The sequence below is a fragment of the Cryptotermes secundus genome, unplaced genomic scaffold (assembly GCF_002891405.2).
Source record: "Cryptotermes secundus unplaced genomic scaffold, Csec_1.0 scaffold618, whole genome shotgun sequence".
Lineage (NCBI taxonomy): Eukaryota > Metazoa > Arthropoda > Insecta > Blattodea > Kalotermitidae > Cryptotermes > Cryptotermes secundus.
The window spans coordinates 1,124,772-1,135,151 of record NW_019734973.1 but is presented as its reverse complement, the minus strand read 5'-3'; the positions used below and the strand labels follow the sequence as shown (position 1 = coordinate 1,135,151).

Genomic DNA, 10,380 nt, shown 5'->3' with positions numbered 1-10,380 from the left:
GATTGCCCTTGAAGATAGAAGCAGCAAGTTCTACTGAAACTCTGGTGCCTGTTTACCTATACTTACATGACATCAAATCCCATAAGATTGTATAATCTTAATCATTCTGTATCTGTCACAATTTTGGATTTGCATTTGTTTAAATATTTGCAGTTTTGTTCCTTTTTCCAGCTTAATTGTTTGTTTTAGTTTATTTTATCTCTTTTGTTATTACAGTATTATATGGAGAAATAAACTTGTTAATAAGAAGTCTCCTGTGAAACTACAAGGTGCCTTTGCAGTTATATAAAGTATCTTACAATATGTTAAGACTTCTTAAGAACTTTTAAATTGTTAAATGAGACTAGTACTTTCTTACAAAAAACAAAAAATATTGACACTCATTAATGTTAGCAATAATAAATTTATTATTATATTGTGGTTTAGTCATTAAACACAGCAGATCTTATTTTCAGTAACTTTGTGCATAAAGAAATGTTGTTTTTATGAAAAAGTTCTATGATGAAAGATTGTTAACTAATTAAGTAGCAGTTTTATAGTGTTATGCTTATGTGTATCTTATGCTATAGCAGAAGGAAAAAGCCAGACATTTTCATTTATGCAGAGAGGAATGTATGTAAGATGGAGAAATTATTCTAATAAAAATCAGATAAGCATCATTCTCTGTAAGATATGAGGTTCTCACCATGGTAAATGTGAAAATCCATTGTTAAGTTGGAGGAATATACTGCCTCACTCTTCAGGGTAAAACAGTAAGCCAAGGAGAAATATTGTTTTATGATATAGGAAAGGAAGAACAGGAACTGAGGCAGTGAGCCATCCTGTTGGAACCAGTGATCCTGAAAAGGCAAGAAGTGTAAGATGAAATGGGACCTGTAGAAGAATGGAATAAGTAAGGCATGGGAAGGAGTGCAAAAGGATAAAACTTGATGGTTCATGATAAAGGAAACCATTGGTTCCCAATGGCTCATTCACTGTCATACTTTTGCCCAATTGGCTTACTCTTCTGCCCTGAAGATTGAGGCAGTAGATTCCTCCAAAATAGTGGTACATATCCACCAGACTTTTATTTGGAACATGGCCGGTTCAACTCTCATTCAGGATGTCAAATATCCTAATTGAGGTTTATCATGATGTTCTTCAGCCCCTTCAGTGAAATGCTGGGACCATATCTTTAATTAGGCAATGATGACTTCCACATCCTTCTGAATTCAAGATTCATTGTCATTAAATGCTAAATAGTGTGAGATACTGAAAGTTTTGTTAAATAAGCCACAAATAAATTCACAGTGTCATCTTGGAATACATTGATCTTAAATAACGTCTTCTATCAGCTGAATATATTAACATAGAGATAAAGTAAAAAAAAGTAAAGCTATCCCTGTACCAGGCCATGAAGGCCCATGGGTTGTGAGACGTGGGTCCCACATTATCTAGACAATCGGCTGAGAAATGGCGGTAAGGTTGTCAGCCTTATGCGCCAGCCGCGCTTTACTCCCCAAGAAAATTATTTAATTAATTCCTGGTACTCATTTCTGTTAGAGGCTGAGTGAACCCCAGGGCCATAGTGTGGCTGGAAGGATTAGGTCAATTGAAAAAAATCCAATGACCTCATTTGGACTTGAACCCCTGACCTTCCAGCTTGTAGCATTGTCCCCTCAACCAACTACGCTACCGCATGCCCCCATTAACCTAGAGATGACGAACTTAATATGCAAGAAGAGTCGGCTGTTTCTTTCTGCTGTGGCAGGCAAATTTCCTGCTTTACTTACCTGTAATTTTCATAGCTATTTGTTTTTATACAGCAGACAGCTGTTGCTTCTATTCTGGAGCTATGTTTAATATCTGTAAAACATAACATAAAGATATATACATATATATTACTCTATTTTGTATTTAGATTTACATTAACCAGGATTGATAATAAACGTGTGGATGTACACATTGTGTTTTTTCATGTTTTTTCTGTGTTTTTTCAACAGAGAACATCCAAAGGTATGAAATTTAGTTCTCACTCCTGCCAGATACACAGAGTCATGTGTAAGTATTTTGCGGATGTAATTCAAATATTGTTCCAAGTCTCTTTCTAATTATATGGGTTAACTTTACCTGCATAGTTTGAGTGTGATGCTTCCTTCAGAGCTTCAGCTTCTATGTAGGAAATAGGGAAACAACGACAAATGTAACTACACGTATCATATATGATAACATCAAGGTAGCCAAAGAAGCGTACACTAGTCATTCTATTACATGTTGTATGTTACAGTGACAACAGGTGCAAAATAGCTGGTTAAAAATGAAATTTAACAACTAGCATGAATCATGAGAAACAAATACAGTGCAGTGGTCTCACTCGAGGATAGATTTCACCTGATGATGGCCCAGTGAGGCTGAAACATGTTGTGAATATAAATTAGTAAAAATACATTTAAAACCAAGGCAATTTTAGGAGTGTGAATATTCACTTTTAATGTGTAAATTTACTACATAAAGGCCTATGGACATTTTATTTATTTGAACCGTCATAGTATTAAAATGCATTTTTAGTGAACAGCATATTCCTGATGTCTTTTTAAAGTTGTATTACTGACAGATACATTGGTACAAAATAGGATGATGCCTCAAAACAATGGGATGCTGAAATATAATAATTCAGCTCCTATATGTTGTCATATTGCTGAGGAAACCAACCATGTCTCAAGCAAAGAACAGATGCTGCTGATAGTTATTAAATAAATCTCCAGGATACTGTTTGTATTTCCTCCTCTTGATGTATCCTGTTTGCGTTGAAGGTGTTCTGACCTCGTCATTGCAATCCAACCGTTATATCAAGTATGCATAAAATCATACTATCATATTTAGCTTGTCATGCATGAATGAATACGGTCAGTGGAGTGTAACAAATTTAATATGAGAATATAGATCATCTTTATATGTTTCAGTCACTTCTGACCAACGTCAGAAGACATTGTTCCCTTTTTTTTATGTTTGCGTTTGTAACACGTCCCATTACGTGTTATTTTAAAATCGAATTTCAAAGGCGAAGTAATATAGTTTCCGTATATGTTGGGAACACTTAAACTAGTCTGCCATTCGTGAAGCTAGGAAACGTGTAATTAGGCCGATGTGCCTCGTAGAATAAGACGTTCATTCATTAGTGGGTACAGCCCTTTGTTGGGCCATGGCCTGTTTTTCAGTTTGATAATCATTTCTTTTTTTTTTTTTTACGCAGACAGTAGGACTCCTTGGATGGGTGATTACGCCTTCGGAAGGCCGCTACCTACACACAGGACAATACAAACAGAATAAACGCACACACAGACAACCATGCCTTGAGTGAGATTCGAACCCACGATCCCAGCGTTTGAGCGAACGAAGACAGTTCATGCCTTAGACCGCGCGGCCACTGGGATCGTCTAGAAGAATTTGCTATCATATATTTCCAATTTACTTTGCAAATATTTTTACCTTAATTTGAAAATCGGGATTTGTAATTGACTATGATATTTCGCGACTTGTTGGCGTAAACACCACATACTGCTTAGAATAGCGCGAAATATAGGTTCTGCAAGTAGTATTTTAAGAAAATTCCTTTGTTATTTGTATTCACTTTCTTTGTCACGAAAATATTTTATACAGATTCCTATAAGTTCCTGCAAAAGAAAAAGAAGGAAGCTAGTCAAGCAGTAACGCTTCTGACTTGTGTTCTCACTGAGGCATTTCGTGGTCTTCCTCAGTCAATCTAGGCAAGTGCTGTTATACTGCCTCAAAGTAGCCTACGGCTGCTTCCTTCTACCCCTTTTCCGATTCATTATTAGCTAATTATCCAACTGTGTGACATGATATCTAAACCAGCGTTTCTCAACTGGTGGTATATGAGATAATCTGGGTGGGGGGTGTGAACACAAATATTCTGAACTTTTGTTTTCGTACCTTTTTTGCACGGGGCACGCGGTAGTATAGTTTGTTGAGGCACTATGCTACAAGCCGGAAGGTCGCGGGTTCAAGTCCCGATGAGGTCATTGGATTTTATTAAATTTACCTAATCCTTCCAGCCGCGCTACGGTCCTGGGGTCAACTCAGCCTCTAACAGAAATGAGTAATTTTTCTGGGGAGTAAAGCGCGGCCGGGGCGTGAGGCTGACAACCTTACCGCCATCTGTGAACCGATTGTACAGATAATGTGGGACCCTCAACGTCTCACAACCCTATGGGCCTGTTACAGGGATAGCTTTACTTTTACTTACCTTTTTTGCACAATTATAAGAACGAGAGCAAATTTATTTCCTGTAGGTAATTCCTTCCAAATTACCGTTACGGTTACATTGTTTATACAAACGTGTTGCAGTGGCAGAGAAAAAAACATGTTTGTAGACTTTAGATACTTCAGAAACATTTTTAAAGGAGGTTGCTTTATTTTAAAAGTTTGAGAAACACTGGTACAAACTACTGACAGCGTCGTTAAATAAGTCATAAATGTTCTTACTATCACAACTCAAAGATTTGGTGCTACAATTCCATTCCGTCTTTCAGAAAATGTAAAAGGTTTTTCCCTCTACTGTATTCCCATATCAGTTCATCTTTTGTGATTATATAAATATAATTTCGGTAGTATATTATCTTCTTACGTCTACTTTGCACATTTATTCTAATTTGTTATTGCTTTGCTTCTGCCGCATTCTCAATATGCAGTAAAGCCCTTTAGCTTTCTTATGAACGCAGTATGATGGTATCGACTGACGGGTTCTGCTTCTAGCTAGGTGTGATAAAGAAGGCCATGTGTCACATATCTCACATATCTGACACGTTACGCGAAGGGGCTGGTCTGCGTAGATTGCACACCAATTTTCGTACAAACTTAGAATAAAAGCACGACCTATATGAGTATAAGGAAGTTTTTTTCTTTTTTGCCAAATGCTTTGAACTTTCCGCAGCTTAATTAGTAGCCAAAAACGAAATTAAACCTGTAAATTATCCAGTTACGTCAAAGAATGGGTGAAAATAAACGTTTTCTTTGAAAAGGAATTAATTCAATGTTTAACAATATGTTCTGTAGTTGTTACAGGAGAAAACGTATGAAGCTACAAGCTTATCTCAAGCAGTCAAATGAGAATTAAGTTTACCATGGCAGTGAGACCTTAGTCGTATGAGATATGATGCCGTGTAATTTGGAAATAGGTACCTTCGTTCCGAAGGAACCCGGTGCCTTGATCTACCTTGTAGAAGAAGGTAACTGGTTACTCTGAAATATTAGTATGTATCTGCTAAAGTACAGGGATTCATATCCCGGATGGCCACTATAAGTAGCAGCAACACGTTTCTTTGATAATCAATAAATCTGACTGAAGAATATAAATCTTTGAGGCAAATGTGTTTGTAATGTTTATAAAATGTTGTAATTAAACATGTTTAACTGGAAATTTGTATCAGTATCAGTTTTTAAAGTGGGTGGATACAATTCTTTTTCGGACTGAATTGAGGTATTTTCTCCAATATAGGAACTATGCTAGGCAGAGTGTTGGTGGAGTAGGATTTTGATTATGTTAATTATCTTGCAAATTCCCCGTTTTCATTTATCAACTTCGATGTGTATGATAGGCCCAACCATTTTATTCTAAGTTTGTACCTTATCTCTGATATGTTATTTATCTAAACTCGAAGTTGAACCTTGCATGTAAAAATTCACTCATAGAAAGCCACTATATGGAAACCTAAATAAATACTCTTTTGCGTATCTTTGGCAATCACCTACAACTAGTGCCAAGGTCAAGAAAATGTGTATCTATGCATCCACTTCCCCACATGCCTTCATGGAAAAATTTTGAATTAGTTAAGCACAAGTAAAACTACATTTGTGTGTATTTAAATGGACACCATTAATGAAATTTTCTGCAAAACAGAAACGTACTTTGGCATGGAGAAATATGTTGCTATTAATAGTAAACAGTTTCATTTGGGTCCTGTAAACATAAGTAGAAAATATGGTATTTTATTTATTTATTTTTTTATTATTTAATGAAGCTATCAGTGACCCTTACGTCATAGCTTCAAATGATATGATGAAAAGTGAAAGATGAATTGGAAAGAATGTGGAAGGAATTGGTCGTGGCCTATTTTGAGGTAGATTATCCCAGCATTTACCTGAGGCGACTCTGGAAAGCTATGGCAATATTTAGGGTAATCTGTATCCTTGCGGAGATTAGAATGGGGAATGTAACAAACAAACTCCTGGGTTTTAGCCCGCAAGCGAACTATACGCTCGATATAAAATTGAGAATATCCTGAATGTAATTCAGAACTGTTACCATTTCACCTAACTTGTTTGGTATCAAAATTGGTTGGGACTGTTTTTCAATTAGCTTAATTTAAGACCAGCGTGTATTCTTGTGAATGTTGTTTATAAGTCAACAGCTACAAAATTGGCGACTGGATTTTTACAATTGCAGTATTAAAAATAAATCAGTCTGGAGTAGGATTCGATCCTAAGAACATCAACTCATGAGCTCAGGATACCGTTCTCTGAGCGGAATTTTTTGTTGGGCTGCAAACTTGCTTACTTTGAAATACCCGCTGTAATTTCAAGGTGCCATCTTGATAATTTCCGATCTCTATCTACGGTGTCCCTAGACAGCCCTTTCATCAATCCATTGTTATACATTATAGCTCCTAAGAATCGTCTTAAATTCATGGTTTCCTAGAACATACACACTGAGAACTTGAATGGTTCTTTATAGGAGGCGCGATGCTCCTATCTAGTGATAAATTTCTTCCGTGATACGCTGTGAATTATTGTCCGTTCTTCTATGTAACACTGTGTATTTGCCGCTTATTCTATGGTACGCTGTATGTTCTGCGAACCTTGTTATTATGAAATTATTACCAGATAAAGTAAGGTACGCACCAACACTGCCGTGGTGGCTATTTTCTTACCTCTTTCATTTCAGGTTCTGTTCATCGTTTCCCTAAAAATCCATCAATGTTTCATGTGACGTAAGTCAATGAACTTATATGACCTTTTGCCCTATCAGAGCCCAACACCAGGAAATGCTTAGCTGTGGCAAATGGTAGCAAGTGTTGGCTTTGGTCATGGATCACGTTGTTATGTTACCTCAGGACGTTGTCCTCTTAAAGGGTCAACCGAGAGAGAACTTTTTTAAACAGGTCTTCTCATTTTTGTTTTATTCTAACGACAGATATTTTAAATGCCTTCAGCGAGCATGAAATCGCCGTTCAACTGGCAACTGTGTTTTAGAAGAACTGACTGATTACTTCTTCAGCGGCAAGGTACGGGTTAGGTGTTGTTTGTCTTCACTCAGTTAACAGAAGAAGCTGTCTTTAAATACAAAGATGGCTATTGAAATGACATCTCTGGTAAATACTCTTGTGTTGTTTTTCTTTACTTCTTTCATTGGATCTGTTTTATGTGCTCCTGCTGTTACTGAAGAGACTGTTTATGATCAAAGACAAAATGGAACCGAAAATATACGTGTTCATATTAAAGGTGTTGTTATTGTACATGCGCCACTTGAAGCTCTGGCAGCCTTGGCTAGCGTGCCCGGCGTGTCAGAGGAAGTTTCACTGGAACAGCAACTCACAGAGATTTTAAGCGGGACGTCTTCAACAACTGAAACTGGTTTAGTTCAGCCATTGACTGAAGCTGAAATATCGAATTCCTCAAAGCCTGAAGGATCGAAGCCTGCAGCCCCTTCAGCTAACAATACAGCAGCTCCAACAGAAGTAAAACCGTTGCAAGGTCAAAGTCAGACGCTGCCAAAAAAGACAAGGTAAGTTTGTGTCTTGAAATTTAAGGATATTTTAAAGTAGAGGAATAAATTTCTTGTGTTTTTGTATTTAAGCATCCTATTGCATTAATATACCCTTCATTCACACACTACACTTCCGTCCACAGTGCAGCCCGCTTATTATCTCCCTCTCTTTCCATTACATGTTTCGGCCGTGTACGGACGTCAAGTGCCACTATTTGCTAAAAGTTTTTCACTGCGTAGTATGTACAACTTCACGTATCACATGTAAATGTGATATCTCCCATTTAAAATAAATGTATTCTGTTAAAAATCACCAAAGATCATTAAAAAAAATTAAAACTCCAATTTTTTGCTTTGTTGGCAGCCATTCTTTATCCAGTTATCGTCATGTTTGGATTCGTTTGTGTTGTGTATACGTATAAGACATATACAAGGAACAAAAACAACGCTACTAAGACGCAGGTCGCGCCGTAACTCAGGCGCTTAGTCACTGGCTTGCCACCACGGCGGCCCGGGTTCGATCCCGGGTCTGGTCAAGTGGGATTTATGGTGGACAAAGTGGCGCTGAAGCAGGTTTGCTCCAAGTACTTCGGTTTCCCCTGGCAATCTTCATTCCACCAAATTCTCCATCATCATAATCACCCGGGGCAGGCTACAATAGGCCAAGCAGTGGCCGCCGTGCCGAGTGGACCCAGTTGGACTTCATCCCCCACTAAGCGAATTAAAAAAATCATTAGATTCACTAATGAGTATGTTATGTTAGCGGGAATTGAAAACCTGAAACTTAAAAAATTTAATTATGTTCGATTCTTTTAATAATATTTCTGTCTCAGGGGTGACTCTTCCTTGTGATATGAAAACTGTATGCAATAATAAATGTTAATCGTTGGGAGGGTTCAAAAAAACAATTGAAAATCAATTTTTAGTTTCAACGCGCCTGTCTGTCAGCAAACAACAGCGCCAAAACTGCAGGATCGGTTTCGGTTAAACTGTTTATGGCAGATCTACAATAAACGTTACTTCATGTTGTCCTTAAAGTACTCTTATGCTCTCTACTTTGCCCGTAACAGAGTTCGACGAAACTCTATACCTTGTATTTCTGTTTTTCAATTAACTTCTCTAAATCTTAATCCCCTTATCACTTCAGGCTTAACATATTTTTGGGGAATATTTTAGTATGGTAAAAATGTCTAGAATAGACGTTTCAGCTATTCAAAAAATATACGTGTCATGCCTTACAAAATATTTGAATAAATCTCCATGATCTTGAGAAAATAACCACTATAATGTGAGTTCCTATTGGGTGTACACATATCAGAACACTGTTCAAGCTCTTATTATCACCCTAACATCTAATTGACAAAGAAAACAAACTCCGTAGTTTCAGTCCTCAAGCGAAGTGTACCGACCGAGCGGCCGCCGCTGGTCGGTGAAATTAGTGCCAACTTTAGTGGGTAGAGGGTATCGCGCGGTCAGCGAAACGAATTCCCACGGCCGTTAATCTCGGTTTTATAGACCGGGGCGAGACTGAATGGACCCCGTTCGAGACCCACTACTTCTCAGAAAATCTAGTAGCGCCGGGAATCGAACTCTGGACTTTTGGATTTGTAGCCAGGAACACTAACCACTAGATGAGAGAGGAGGTCCGTTCCAAAAAAAATATAGCCCCCTAAAATTACAGATGGGTTTTCTGCAAATGTATGAAAGGCAATTGTTTCACTTAGGTATGACGTTGGCTTTCAACTCACACAAATATATTTAGATCTTTCTGCCATGTGAAATAGCATGTGAACTTTGTACACAGTAAACATACGTTTACATTTTGCTCTGAAAACTCTGCCAAATTTTCAACCGAGCTCACAGAATTACTTCATACCCCATTAACAAATGCCCATATGACTTTCTAGTGTTGTTTCCAGTGTAGGTTGTCGACATTCTGGTTACAAATTACAGGGAACTCTACCTTGTTCCCACCGGTTATTAGCTGGTGTGTTTGTGGACATCACCCGGGTCCTGATATTGTAATAAAGGCCTCTGTATGATTTTGATATTCTGACCATTTCGTTTTTCAGACCGAGGCTGAAGCTTTCGAATCTCCTGATGCCACTTCTGAGACGCCTCTGAAAATGCATTGTGCAGTGTGAGGTATAGCCACGTGACAAGTGAAGTGGCCATTCACAGCAACACCACTTACGCTTGTTTTCATTAAGGTGTCTGAGTCGTCATAGACATGTGTACAGGTGCTATCATGTGGGAGGCTCCAATGTGCCTGCTCCCCGAGCATCAGGTGGCCCCTCCTGTCTTCAGGTAGCCCAAATGTAACTGTAAATATTAACAGCTTATTTTATATTTCTATTTAATATCAGTTGATCACTGTAGGTCGCGGTGCAAGGGCCGAGAAGTCCTGCCTCTCATACGTTCATAATACATATATTTATTGTACTTGTTATTTCTTGCTGCAATCATATCATGTGCCTAATTGTATTAATTAAATACTTTTGAATTATAAAATAGTTGTGACTTTTGTAAAATATAATAAGTATCAAAGATTTTACCAATTTAAATTATTGATAACCAAAATGCGAGCTTTCTGGTATGTTTAGGGTTGGTGTTGT

The 10,380-nt window shown here is 37.7% G+C and overlaps 1 protein-coding gene across 1 annotated transcript; it reads left to right on the top strand.

Annotated features, from left to right (window-relative positions):
• The first annotated feature begins 7,079 nt into the window (after window positions 1–7,079).
• LOC111869139 lies at window positions 7,080–9,921 on the top strand. The gene is made up of 2 exons (XM_023860382.2): window positions 7,080–7,783; window positions 9,838–9,921. The coding sequence occupies exons 1-2, from the start codon at window positions 7,347–7,349 to the stop codon at window positions 9,887–9,889; spliced, it is 489 nt and encodes a 162-aa protein (XP_023716150.1). The 5' UTR covers window positions 7,080–7,346; the 3' UTR covers window positions 9,890–9,921.
• Window positions 9,922–10,380: the final 459 nt, after the last annotated feature.

Coding starts and splice junctions, on each gene's coding strand:
- LOC111869139 (XM_023860382.2), top strand. CDS start 7,347: ATGGCTATTGAAATGACATCTCTGGTAAATACTCTTGTGTTGTTTTTC. Junction 7,784..9,837: donor ACGCTGCCAAAAAAGACAAG/GTAAGTTTGTGT, acceptor TTCGTTTTTCAG/ACCGAGGCTGAAGCTTTCGA.